Source organism: Anas acuta, chromosome 2 (assembly GCF_963932015.1).
Source record: "Anas acuta chromosome 2, bAnaAcu1.1, whole genome shotgun sequence".
Taxonomy (NCBI): Eukaryota; Metazoa; Chordata; class Aves; order Anseriformes; family Anatidae; genus Anas; species Anas acuta.
In genome coordinates, this window is record NC_088980.1 from 69,316,548 (window position 1) to 69,330,811 (window position 14,264).

Here is a 14,264-nt window from a genome sequence, read left to right on the forward strand (position 1 = left end):
ATATGTTTTTAATCTACACAATGTAAGTACATGAACAGTTTTTATTTAAATAAGAAATCCAACCGAGGGCAATCCAAACTGCATTTCTGCTTAAGAAGAAACTTGCATTGGCTAAAGTCAAGCTTTTGTTACGATTGCACTGTGACTTCAACGTAGACAAAGCGATAACATCCTTAAGGACTGAGAAAAGCACTACAGAAGTCACTGTCTGTATGCCTTGGGAAACACTACACTTGCCTTTGGTACCGATGGCGATTGCAGATATTACTCACAGATAATTAAGACATTCAGCTTTCCCAGTTTTGAAACTTCAAGCATCTCCTGAACCCTCAAAAGCACAGCCAAAAGCCATTTGGTCAGAGGGCCAGCAAACACAGCAAGGAGTTAAGGGGTGCACGACCTGAGTAAGCAGAGGTGCAGTAAGATGCTCCACTACACCGAAATCTGTAAGCAAACAAAGCTCCAAAGCCCAGGTTTGGGTGAGGAGGAAAAAAAAAAACAAAAACAAAACAAAACAGTCAGCAAACACCCTGTTGTATTGTCTTAGTAATTAATACTGTCTAAAAAAAGAGGTATATATGCACATGTATACATATATGCGTGATATCTATATGTATATAGTGAATAAATGATACATATATACACATATGTATTTTGTAGGGTCGTCAGTTATTAAAGGAAATGTGAAATAGTGGCTACAAAAATAGCCACTCCTGACGGACAAATGGCAGCCTGACAATTAGAAGCTTCCTGCGAAGTAGGAGCAACAGAAAAGTTTACTCAACTGCACCTACGGGACGGTGTTTTTCCAACTGCACGATGCAAATTCCGCTCCGGAGACGGATGCTGGGAGGAGGAAGGTGAGGCAGCGAAAGAGGCCACAGCAGGCTGAGCAAAGCTGCCCCGCAGCCAGAAGGCAGGCAGGTGAGGGAGAGCCCCGGTCCTGGGGCTGCCTGGATGCTGGGCTCACGCTGGTTCTGGGTTTCTAACACACACAAGGCCCCATTCTTCCCTGGACGCACCTAACCCCGTTAGGGCTGCTGGGCATTATGCAGGGCGCCCAGGAGAGGCTGCACACCCTCCAGCCTTCAAAGGGAAACCTCAAACAAATATGGCTGGCCTGACCCCGAGCCCCTGCATCCCTTTCGGGCAGGCTGACCCTGTGGAAAACAGGAACTGCGCTAGCAGCCCTCGGTGCCCGTGCGAAACCTGCAGCCTGCCCTGTGCAGCGCCCGGCTGCCTGCAAGGGGTTCAAGCTCTTCTGGTTTGCTTCCCTCCGGGGAGCAGCTCGGCGGCTCCCCGGCAGGATGCTGGCTGCTGGGCGGCCAGCACCAAGGCAGCATCAGCCCCAAGCCTGGGCTGGAGGAGCTGGGGGGGGGCTCGGTGGGCCGGGAAGGGAAATGTGCTGAGCCAGGGGAAGCGCCCTGCTCGCTCCTCCCGGGCGAGGATGCCGAGCAGACAAGGATATCGCAGCCGAGAGGTGAAACGAGGGAAAGTTGGCTCGTTTTAGGGTGAAAAAAAAAAAGACTAAACAATAAAAAAATGCAGAAAAAAATACGAAAAAAAAAACACACACACACACAACACGACCAACCCCGCGTGCGTGCGGAGGGGAGGCGGGGGGGAGAAGCGCAGGGAGAAGAAGCCAGAGGAAACTTATCTGCGACATGACAAAGTTCAATCCACCGCCCTGCCTCCTCTGCTCTCGGCAGAGAAAAGCAGCCCGTGGGGCTGCAGCAGCATCTCGGCGCTCCCCGCGGCCCTGCGCTGCCCCCCAGCAGCGTGCTGGGGCGGGGGGCACGGCACAGGAGCCCCCCGGGACCCCAAACCCGGCCCCCCCCGCTCCAGCTCCGCACGCCGCATCCCCCCCAGCCTGGCCGCGGAGGAGAAAGTTGAGGGGGGGGGGGGGGGCAAAAGTTGGTTTCCAGCCCCGGGGCAGCCGGATTTGGGGGCTCTCCGAGAAGGGGACGGGATGGGGACACGGGGATGGGGGAGAAGAAACAGGGACCCCCCCCCCCTCCTCGGATGCTGCCCGGCTCCTTCCTGTAGCGGCGCACAAAGGCGGCGGGGCTGGGGGACACCCCGGGGGCAGGGGACACCCCCAGGGCCGGGGGACACCCCCAGTGTCGGGGCCACGTCCCCCTGCCCCCCTTACCCCCATAACCCCCCCCCCATCCCAAACCTCCCCGCCCCGCCGCGCAGGCCGGGAGGGGAAAGGACACGCACGTCCCGGGAGAGGGGGGGGGGGGGGGAGGAAAAGAGAGGGGGGAAAAAAAGAGAAAAAGCCTTGAAAAAGCAGGAGAAAAGAGGGACGGGGCAGCGGAGGGAAGGCAGGAGAGAAGGGGGGCGGCGGTGTGTCGGGGGGATGCCCGGTCTACCTGCGGAGGGGCGCCTTCATCCCGGCTCCGTCGCTCGGCGGGGGCCTCCCGGCCGGGCCCCGCTCCCACCGCCGGCCCCCCCGAGCGATGGGGGGGGCACCGAGCCCCGGGGCAAAAAAACAAGGGAAAAGGGAAAAGGCTCCGGGCCGGGGGGGGCTGCCGGAGCTGGGCTAGAAGATGTGGCTTCCTCGCAGCCCCATCCAAATTGTGGCTGGTTAAAAATAAACTTTGCAGCGGGAGGGGGGGGATGAGCTGGCCGGATTCCTGAGCTCAGACGGTTTAATATGGATGAGCATCAGGTCCTGGAGGCAAAACGCCGCGGCTGGTGCCGCTGGTTGGTAGAAAGTCTGCAACAGGGAAGGGGGAGAGGAAAAAAAAAAAAAAGAAAGAGAAAAAAAAAAAAAAAACAGGAGCCGCGGAGGGAGGAGAGGAGAGGGAGGAGCGGGGGAAGGGAAGAGGGAGGCTGCACGAACTCATCATCATCTCCACCGCTGCCAGCCAAACTTTTTTCCTCCCCCTTTTTTTTTTTTTTTTTTTTTTTCGCAAGGAAACTTTTTCCTTCCTTCCCCCCGGACGAGCGTTTCGCTTTTTTCGCCGCTCTCCCGGCCGGCCGACAGCACGCCGCGACCTCCTCACCCCCCCCCCCCCCCCCCCCAACCAAGCAACTTTTTCCTTTTTTTTTTTTTTTTTAATTTTCTTTCCACCACCACCCCCCCCGGGTCCGGAAAGAGCCCTCCTCCCTCCGGGGGGGTCCCGGGGCTGCCCTTTGTGCGCGGTACTTACGCCGGACTTTGCTGGGGCTGGGCTGCTTGCGGCGCGACATGCCGGGAGGAGCCGGGGCGGGGGGGTGGGAGGGGGGGGCACCACTTGGGGAACGGGAGGGAGGGAGGGGGCACGGAGGGGAGGGGAGGAGGCTGCGCGGCCTCGCTCCCGGAGAGGAGCAGAAGAAGAAGAAGAAAAAAAAAAAAAAAAGAAAGAAAAGCGCTCAAAATGGCGTTTGTGTGGCTGTGCAAAGTTCATCAAGTCGGCGCTAAAGTCGCCGTCCGCCCGCGCCGCCCCGCAGGGGAGCGATGGGCGCTCGGCGGGACCCCGGCGCGCTCCGCGGCCCGCCCGCCCCCGGCCCGCCCCCGCGCAGCCCCGCGGCCCGGCCAGGCGCCGCCTCACGGGGAGGCCGCCTCCGGCCGGGGGCGCGCCGCTGCCGCACGGCAGCATCCGCGGCGGGGCTGGGATCCCGTCCCGTCCCGTCACGTCCCACCCGAGCCGACCCCGTCCCATCCCTTCCCATCCCATCTCGCCGGGGGGCCGCCAGGTGCCGGGGCTGCAGCCCGCGCCGCCCCCCGCGGGCTGCCGCTACCTGCGGGGTCGGAGCGGCGCCGGCAGCGGCTGGGAGCAGGGCTGCGGGGAGGGCACCCTCCCGGTGCCCTGGGGCTGGGGAGGGCTCCTCACGGGGCGCAGGGAGCTGGGGGGAGGCGCAGGGATGCCACTTGGCAGCAGGGATTCACACTCGCCCTGTGGAGACTTCCCAGGCGCGTGGAAGCCAAGCACCAGGAGCTGGACGGAGGAGAAGGGTAAAACTGGATGGGAGGAGTGCGGTCGTGGCTCTAGGAGGAACTGGCTTAGTCTTCAAGGAAATGGGTATTTGCACTGTCCCTGAGCTCATACAGGCAGGCCTTTCGCAGCGGTGCCTTGCGAGATGGAGCATGAAGTCGCAGGCTGGTGTGTGAAGAAATCGAGGTCTGGCCTGGAGGCAGCCGGCTTGCACCAGCCCACACGGTGTGGTGTCCCAGCTCTGTCCTGAGAAGGGATTCATCAGATGGAAAGGAGGGCTGCATTCCAGGCAGGTGACAGCGAGCCTTTTGCCTGCAAGGTGCCCTCATTAAGTTCGTCTAAGCACCACTCTTTGCACACGCTGGATGAAGGCGTACACGTTGGGAATAGACAGAACCCATCCCAAGGCCATCAGCTGTGTCTTGGGCCAGGAATAACCATCTTCCCTTCCAGACTCCAAGTAAAACATCTGCAGTTCTGGTGATCGGGGACCTGGGAAGGCCACAACCACAAGGCTGAAAGGCTCACACGTGTATCCACAACACAAAACATCAGCTTTAACTTACACGTGTTTGCCGCAGTGGTTTCTGCAAGCTGAGTTTTTGTCAGCTGAGCTTTGTGCGGTACTACATGTGAGTTTTGTGTATAAATTTCAGTGCCAACAAGGTCTGTTAAAGCTGGGATGCTGACTGACAGAACAGCTCTAGAAAGCTGTCCCCACAAGACAGCCAACGTTAGAAAGTGCATTCCAGCTGTTCTGCTACAAGGTTCTCGTTTTGCAAAAAGCAAGCAAACAAAAAAATAATTGAGGGAAGTCACTGCAAATAAAGTAATTGTAAGGTGCCTTTAACTATCTCTGCCGCTGTTCTGACTGCCAACCCACAGTGATAAGGCTGTTGGTAAATCGAATAGCAGTGTAGCCACCTTACCTCTTTACTTGAGTATCTCTTGCTGACAGGCATCCCCTCAAACCAGGAACGGAACAGTTGTCCACTTCAGGCTCAGCCTTCGACATGTTTTTATTCGCATGAGCAGACTGCGATGATTTCAGCCTGCATGGCACATCCGTACAAGCTGGCTGTAGATTAGGCCTGAGAGTTTACAACCTAAGGCCTCGTTTGCACAGACATTTACATAAACTGCTCTCATTTAAACTCGTGTGTAATTCATCTGCTGCTATCTCTGTCAAATACTCCTCGGGGATTTTTGGACCACCTCTTGGTGAAGTTTCTGATCCACCCTCCCCAGACTTTCCAGCTTCAGAGGTCCTTCAGCAGCCTGGAACAGGAAATTTAGCCAGGGCATCGATAGTGTAGGAAACCAGCTCTGGTCAATTCAGCATTTGAAACCTACTCTGGAAACAAGGAAATGCAAGTAATGTAGGTACTGTAAACCTCTCGCTGGAAAAAAATCAGAGGATTTTATTGTTTGGGGAAAATAGATCATTTTTTTAATCGCATTTATATTTTTATGGTTTAAGCATCCCTACTCTTACAGACAGATGTAATAATGAAGGGTAAATCAGTATATATTATGTTATGTTAATACTGTAAATAATAATAATAAAAAAGTAAAAATGCCATATAATAACTAAAAAAAATTAACTACCAAGGTTTATGAAAGTGTCAAAAGATTGATATGTCTTTAACAGTTTAGGATTTAACTCTGGGCTATCGCAGGGCAAGAGAAATTCAAATAACTCAGTTTTCAAACTCCCCCTCACTTGAAATTTTATTATCTGTTGCAGAGGTCAAAACCCACTGTGGTCTCAGGCTGAATGTGAAATCTCAAGCAAATGGTTTCATTTTTTTTGTATTTCAGTGAAAGGGAAAGTAGATATAATTTCGCCTGATAGAAACCACTACTATGAATAAAATGACTCCCCCAAAATGTTGCTACATTGCTTAAATGATACAGATCTCCTTTTCTTTCTCAGTTTTCTTCCATTTGCATTCCTGTGCTTCGTCCCATCTCCTATGATCACTGTGTGTGTGACAACTGAAGCGTCACATCACTGTTTGCCTAAGAGTGCATGCGGCTTGTATGCTTTTTGGAATTGTGGCATCACCATCACGGTAAGCATGCTAAGGAGCACAAAGACTTCCTCCGTCTCCTATATAACCCTCACACACCTCTCTGTTCGTACACAGTGTTGTTAAATACATTTAACAGTACTACAGACACAATAAATTGTTCTGAGATGATATTTTGTGTGGTCTTAATTTCATTAAAAACAGTGGGCGATGTAGCTGTATTGGTGACATAAACATCACCTGCTGCGGTCCCAAGGAAAGGACAACTCTGCCCCCACCCACAATTCAAATATCAGAGATGCTGATTAAAGGTATTCAAGGGGAGAAGAAAAACAGGATATGTAGCTTATATAAAGGCCACAGCTTGAGGATACAATGATGTCTTAAAGCGAAGAGACCAGAGCAAACATTGGCATTAAAAGAAGAGGTAAAGATTAGCTAGAAAATATTTTTTTTCCTTCTCTTATTAGACATCACCAGTATTCTCTGCTTCAGAGTATAGCATTTAGAAGTAATTTCAATTTCTTCCAATGCTTACACTTCCGTTTCCACCAAAGCAGTTTTGGTAAGTCAGTTCTACTAGCCAGGAGTGTTTTACACACTGGGGAGCCAGCAGTGGCCCCTGACTTTCTAGCCCTGACTTTCTAGGCTGTGATGAAGGCTGGGCGAGGCCAGCTCCCTCACCCTGCCCAGCTGCAGAGGAGATTACGAGTATCAGAGGCCCTGTGTGCCGCTTGAGCTTACGCCTGTACAGCATCTGGTGCAACAAAACTGGCATCCCCTTGTCCCCTCAGCCTCCATCCTACTTCTGATGTCCTCGCTCATGCCGAGAGGCAAAATCCAGCTGACATACTAACACAGGGAAAAGCGTACTCGAAGGATCGGAGAACACTGCCCTGAGGGCTTTGAGAAATAAGTCTTTGTAATACCTAAGACCAAAAGAAATTCTAGAATTTCCTTTACATATCAACCAAGCATTTCTTTAAATGAATGAACATGCCACTGCTGGGTCTCCTCTGGGGCTGGGCTGGGGTTTTGTTTTGATTTGTTTGTGAGGGGTTTCTTCTCCAACAATTCTTGGATCAAAAACTCCATTCGAGAACCAGAACTGTCAACAGTGGCCGCTATACAGGCAGGGTAATTATACAGAATAAAAGGTGACATGGTCAATTAAATATATTTCCAACAAAATGTTGGGAAAGCTAAACTTAATGAATTCCAGCAGAGGAAAACAACACAGAAGGGCACTTGGTGTAATAGCAGGAGCAGAGTCTCCCAGCATTTGTCAGATAACACAGTACCATACAACGTTCCCATTTTCGGTACCTGGGTTAATGTGATGCACTGCCATGCCCTTCTCTCCTGGCCTCTGGAAATCCTGCAGCTAGGGTGCACAGGGGTGGAACTTGCTCCTGCAGCCACCCCACCCATTAATCTCCAAGGGCAGCTTTGGATGATCAGAAAGCCAAGACCTACATTTCAGTCCAAATTTATCTTCACATTAGCCTTTAGTGAGTGAAAGAAAACCAGAGGTAGCACAGAGAACTTCAGCAATTTGCCTGACATCTCAACGGGAGAGCAGCTGTAGAACAGGAAATAAAACCCAGCTTTCCCTCGAAATCCTGGAGTGGTTCTTCAGGTACTAAGCCATCCCCACTGGTTTATGTCCTATCCTCAGCATACAACATTTTACTGAGTACACACAGCAAAAATTAGAGATTGAATGTTTAAGTTTTACTCCCTGCTTGCTTCAAGCCATTCCAGCCGTGCAAAGGAGACCTGCTGCTGGCTCACCTGGCCCACTAAGAGTACCTCCTGTCTCAGGACTCATCTGGCAACACGAAAACAGTGCGAAACCCACATCACTTTTTTCCCCATAGGTCACTGAGTGTAGGGCATACTGCAGGACTGGTTGAAGCCTCTGTCTGCCACAGCTGCTGCCCCCATCTCCTCTCCTTTCACTGTGGGAGTCTCCAGCAGATGCAATGCAGAGCAGCCCAGGGACTGGACCAGCTTGATGAACAAGTCCCCTCCCCAGCCCTGATTTTCAGGGTATAAAAGGTAGCATAAACTCTCCCACAGAACTACCTTAGCAGTGGCCAATGTTTCTAAATCACTTCTGGGAAAGATAACAACCAAAACCTATTCTTTGAGGAGACTCGGAGGTTTATATCCTATATACAGTGGTAACTGCAGAGAATGGCTGCAGTGATGTGCAAGCAACTAGCCTGTCCTCGAGCCTCATAAGTGAAGCAAAGAGCAGGCGCACAAAAGAGGGCTATTACAATTCTAATAACTGAAATTCTTGAAAGAGGAGGGTTTAAAAAAACAGTATGTTTCAACTGGATACAACCAAGTAAGACCTACTCACGCATACTTAATTACTTAGCAAATTTTGGAACAGCACAGCCTACTTATTGCCCGAACTGTTCAAAAAACATAGCGTGAAAACCTAGCAAGCAGATGTTTGACATTTACGTTCTCAAACAGTTCTCTGATCACTAATGTACAGTTTCAGAAACAGGTTGTATAGCCCATGTGCTGTGTGTAGAGACAGAGCAGGAAAAAGAACAGCGGTAAGCAAAACCACCCACTGCAATATTTTTGCTTCTTTTAAAACTGCATTTTTGCTGAGAAGCTTTTGTTGCCAGGTAATGCAAAAAACACATGCGTGAAAAAAAAGTTAGTGTTTAATGCCCAGTTTGTGCTTTGGTACTGCATACGACACGTTTCAATCTTATTGACCACCCAGCCTCTCACACCTAATTGGTCGTTAGTTTAAATGTGATTATTTTCCCCAGTGAAGGCAAGCAGTAAGCCAGCTGCATGTTTCCCCATGTCCAATTTGCTATGGAGAGCTGATTCTGAAACCTCTGACAAACAAAATAAATCCCCACAACTTTTTTTTTTTTTTTTTTTTAACAGCAACTTTTTCATGTTTAGTTGTTCAGAAGCACCAACAGAGACATCAGGAGCTGAAGGAAGGCAACGATATCCACCTAAAGCAGTATTTACTATCCGTTGGTGTCACAGACAGATGAAAAATACCTGCTGTTCATCATCTGAGGCTGCCACAGTATAGCTCTACACAATATATTTTTTTCAGAACTATCTTAGTTTAGTTTTAAACATCCTCAATTATGGATTGTTCAACAGCTTCCCTTGGGATCTTGCTCCATAGTCTTTCAGACTTCACTGTTGGGATGTTTTCCTTGATTTTTCCAGCCTACATTTGTATTTTCCTAACTTCATGTCATAGCTAATTATAGCTGACAGACTGCAAGTAGAAAACTGGGTGGGGAAGAAGGAAAGCCCAGCCAGCTCAGGGAAACATGGTAGACAGCGCTTCGAGATGCACCCACAAAGCAGGAGAAACCAGGCAGAGAGGGCCAGGAAACAGCAGAGAAGTGAAGAAATAGGAAGTGAAGCAGCAGTCATGAAGAAAGTATGCAAGGGAGCAGCAACCCTGCAGGGAAGGAAAAAGCAGGACGACTTTCAAGGGCAGAGATTAATGTAACTCAGGGGAGGATGCAGTGACAGGATTTGGGGAAAAGAACAGAGGAACAGAACTATCAGGGAAGAAATGGCCGGAGGATGTGATAAACAAAGAAGCAATGGGGAGCAGAAAAAACATCAGGTAAATGAGCATGAAAATTGCCCCCTGAGCTTTGTACTTACTTACATTTGTGTGCCTCCTTAAACCAGAGGCAAAATTGCCTCGGGCCAGGTCTTTGCTGTAAAGTTGTGCAGGCCTACTTATGCTAGTCAGATATACAAAGGGGTATGATTTGCAACTGAGGTTAAAACGGAGCCACACTCCCCAAAGCAGCTAATGTTCACAGTTATGCAGGCAGAACTATACTTTCACCAGCACATCTTGTGTCATTCGGACAACGATAAGATAAGCCACACTGGCAAAAGCACAGTTTTGCTGATGCAAGTTGTATCTATGGTAGATATACCTCTGCTACAGCATACCGAGGTGTAACTACGCTGGAAGAGCTCTTTGCTTGTCAAAACAGTCACACTCACACAATTAGCAGACTGTTCGTAACAGAGACATGATTAACACAGGTAAAAGGACTTCTACTGATATAATAAAATTGCTTCCACGGCTATAGCAAAAACTGTCAGCAGAAGGTTTCTCCTGGTAGAACAATTCAGGCTTGTAGACCACAGGGCCATCAGATACGAAGTGTTTTAGATCATTGCTGGAGCTTTCATATAGGAAAATACTTGCTTCCACAAAAAGAAGACTCAATGCTTGCAAAGTGTCTGAATATTAAGAAAACGTGGCTAAGAGGATTTGAGTCCCAATACTGACACTTTTACATTCACCTGTCATTAAATTATCCTGATTTTTAGACAAAGGATTCTTGAGAAGAAACCTTTCTCAATACATTTTTTTTTTTGTGTGTTCCTGTCTTCAGCCTGTATGATAGATAATGTTCATAATCTTATTTTCCTTCTGTGAGCTACAGCGGTGAAAACTCTCTTAATGAGCATCTAGAGAGCAAAGATTTGGTAGAAGCTAGATTTGGTAGATATGCTACTAAACGTTTTTTTTTTTTTTCCCCATTACAATTACATTGGTGGTCAGATGGGACTGTGCTCTATCTAAACTGAAACTTGAAAAAAAAACCAAACCACTATTATTAAAATGAGCGTAAGAAAGCTGCTACCTGAAATGATTCACTGTATGGAAATCTCGACTCTTGAAAGAAATGTTTTCTAAGCACAGTGTACAGACATCTGTGCCTTCTTCTACAGAACTCCAAGTAACTACGAAGGGCAGAATACATTTGAAGTCCACATTTTCAGCTTGCAGCCAGCGGCCCACGTGCCTACAGCAAAGGAGTGAATTGTGGTTAATACCTACATGAACATCCTGAAGTCCTAATAGTCATACAAATTTTTTCCTGCAACCTGTTGTGAACCGATAATACACTGCTGTGGCTCCCTAATTTCACTGGTGAAATAGTCTTCACAGATATTACTTTTGATTAGATGGCAACTGCAAAAAGTCTTTCTTTAATAATTTTATGAACAGTCTTATGTACTCAGTTCACAGTGACCTTCCAAATTTGTTTGATTAAGCTGTCTCTTTTACTTAATACCATCCTGCCCTCAGAAGTAACTGAAAATATAGAGTGCAAATGAATAGTCTGAATAGTTCAGCAAAATTATTGAAAAAAATGGTAAAATGCAAAGAAAGAAACAAGAAAAGGCCTGAGGGTGGAACCTAACCACTAAAAGAAGCGTCGTATAGAAGACAACCCAAGGGAAGGACTGAGAACACTAGTAAGGCACCCAGTAGCACAATGGATGGGAGCACTGGCTTTCTACCTCTATAGACATGGATGACTTAAAGTACGCATAGAAATGAATGTGGTGAACTCTCCCTACTGTCTTCTGAGCAGTCCACGTGTCTACATGTCTACATGTAAAAATACCATCTGTTGAAGGACACCGATGTCCTCCACCACTGCTTATCCTATACATGCACACACACAGCTAGAAAGTTGCATTTAAGGTCTCTCAAACTGAAAAGTAACCCTTCTTTTCGTTTCCTGCTCATTTTTCCTTGGTATTTATTGGGGCTTTGCTATGGTTATAGTTACATGTAATAAAGAACAGATAAAGACATGAAATTCTGAACTGTGGTTTCTGCTATAAGTGGCGATGATTCACCTCAGAAGATCTTCTCCATCGTTCTCTGGGCACAGACTTAATCAATATAAATACTTGTTTTTGTGTTAGTTGTTAAACCCTCAACCCACCAGCCAACGGGCACGATTCACCACAGTCTGCGCACTTTTCTTGGCTTAATCTTGAAGACAGATCTGCAGATGATGTTTCTGGTCTAGACTCCTGGTTACTGACACAGCAAAGCAGAGGAAATACACACTGTGCTTACTTGCATGCGGTGATTAAGTAGAGCTGGTATCATTAGTCCTGTCCTATTACGAACACCACATTACCCGACCACGCTGGGAAAGAAAAGAGCGGGCTCAGATTTCATATCTGAAAACGGACAGTTCTTTTAAAGCTTGTTACCTGGATAATGCTGTGTGTAAATAGGAACTGCAGCAAAAGCTTGTGGCAGCAAACAGCCTAAACATGAAAAAAAAAAGAGGTTTGGAGGGCCAGGACAACAGTGGAATGAAGGGAAAATGAAATGAGAGCAGTGTACAGTTCAACATACAAAAGTTTCAGCATACAAAAGTAACACGGAAACTAATAGAGACAGTTCCTGGCATGATTTTGGGTTAGTGCAGACTGCAGAGAACTGGTATACAGCTGGAGTACTCGTGTGAAAATGTTAGCAGCATATGTAATAAAAACCACCGAATTGGAATTATACAGAAATAAGTTATTATTGAAACACAGCTGTACTTTGAACAAAGCGTTGAGGAATTTAAAAGACAATGATTTGCCAAAGGGAACGGCATAAACTTATCTCAGCCAGAGAGCCACAACCAGTTCCCGTGGCTGCTCCCCACTATGGAGTGCAAGCCCTGTTTGCCTGCAGTAACGAAATGGGGACCAAAAGCTTTAATTACATGGCACCCTCCACATCAGTTTCTATAAATTGATACACTTTCATCATATAAACTTAAAACATGTTGAGTGTCTTGCATTTTTTTCACCTTTTTTTTTTTTTTTTTTACCATTGCTATCACGCTTATCATATGAAAGTTGATCACAAGGGAACTGTAATTATTCAGCTAGCAGCTAGTGGTGATAACATCAAAGCAAGAGCATGTTTATAGGGTTAATGCATGATTATTTTAGCATCCCAAAGGCTTTAGGCTGCCATACCACCCAATTATCCCAGGGCTACGTGAGAAGAGGGAACTTCATGTAATTAGGAGGGCCTACACTAAGCTTTCAGGATCAGTAAAATACATCATGGCACAACACACACTGCCATCTCTCCCCAAATTCTACAAAATATAACAGATTTTTTTATAATGTAGAAAATGAAACAAATATGTTGAAAATCAGACTACAGAATTCAGTAACCACTTTTTAGCTTTGGAATAGAAAAGACGCAAAATTTGCCGGACAACATAGACCTATGTATCAGATTTACCATATCTGAATGAGCAAGAGATCCATTAAGTCATGTGCTGTGCTTCTGCTGGGAACCAATACTTCAGCCATATTCAATTAATTAGAAAATAAAAGGCAAGCTTTTTTTTTTTTTTCCAGGTAGGATGCCTGCAGTTAGATATTTGATTCTATGTTTTCTAGGTGCCTACATAGCCTGATTTTCAGAGATACTGAGCGCATTCATTACTTAAATGGCTTCTGAACAACCCTTAAACTTAAGCACATGAGTATGAGTTAGATGCCGAACTATGGTCATTCCATTTAAAAGTTTAATGGCATAACACATATAACTAGTTGTGTGATATCTGATGAACATTGGAATGGAAAATGGAATGGAAAATGAATGGAAACACTCTTCTGCATCTCAGGTAACTGCCCAAACTCCTGGGATATTGAATGAGCCACCTTTGACTCAAAGAAACCCTTGCAAGAAGGGCTTGATCAGCTCTCAGACATATAAGTGAAAAATTTGGGATGTGAAAGAATTGTATCTCAAAAGTTTGCAGAAAAAATCCAAAGCAAATCTACTTATCATAATAATATCTGGAGGTTAATTTAAAAATTAAGCTTGGGAAGAAGTGTTCATTGAGAATCCTCTACAATTCGTCCAATGTGCTGCAGCACGTTGAAACACTTGAAAAACTATTACAATAAGAAAACAAGATGAATTCTTCCCGACAAATTCTAAACATTTGGGAAAAGTGATGGAGGCCACTGCAATTAATGGGAGATAGGAAGGTTACCATGAACACAAAAGAAAAGGCTTTCAGGAATGCAAATAATATAATGAAGAAATGGGTTCAACTTTAAAGAAGAGTGGCACGAGGTAAGAGGTATTTATTTAGATAATTTCAAAACACATATGGTTAGTAAGTTTTTACTTTGATTATCAGGCACCTATGATAAGGATTTGCAAACAGGATAACAAAATGACCTCCCCAAAAGGCTGTTCGCGATAGCCATTATGCAAGAAAAATGAGAGGATGGAGTTAGCTATCTATGAAGAGAAGGAGGTAGTGCACAGGTAACAGCCAAAAGAGTTGTTAAAAATACTGCGTATAAAACATACCAGATAAGACATCTACTTAAGAACGTGACCTGCAAACATCTTTAAACAATCCAGTAATATTAGAAGATGTTTGCCAAATGCTTCTGAATATCACAATCCATGCTTTATGAATTATTAACT

General features: G+C 46.7%; 1 protein-coding gene across 4 annotated transcripts in view; it reads right to left on the reverse strand.

The window, feature by feature from the left end:
- The window catches only part of RREB1 (ras responsive element binding protein 1), a 123,654-nt gene extending 120,171 nt beyond the window's left edge, over positions 1-3,483 (reverse strand). For 2 of the 4 annotated variants that reach the window (XM_068670785.1, XM_068670788.1), the window contains exon 1: positions 3,162-3,483. In XM_068670785.1, the coding sequence (XP_068526886.1) occupies positions 3,162-3,201 (40 nt within the window). In that variant the 5' untranslated portion in view covers positions 3,202-3,483. Of the gene's footprint in view, positions 1-2,378; positions 2,764-3,161 lie in introns of those variants that run through there. The other 2 variants (XM_068670789.1, XM_068670787.1) reach the window with 1 other exon arrangement.
- Between the last annotated feature and the right edge of the window lie 10,781 nt (positions 3,484-14,264).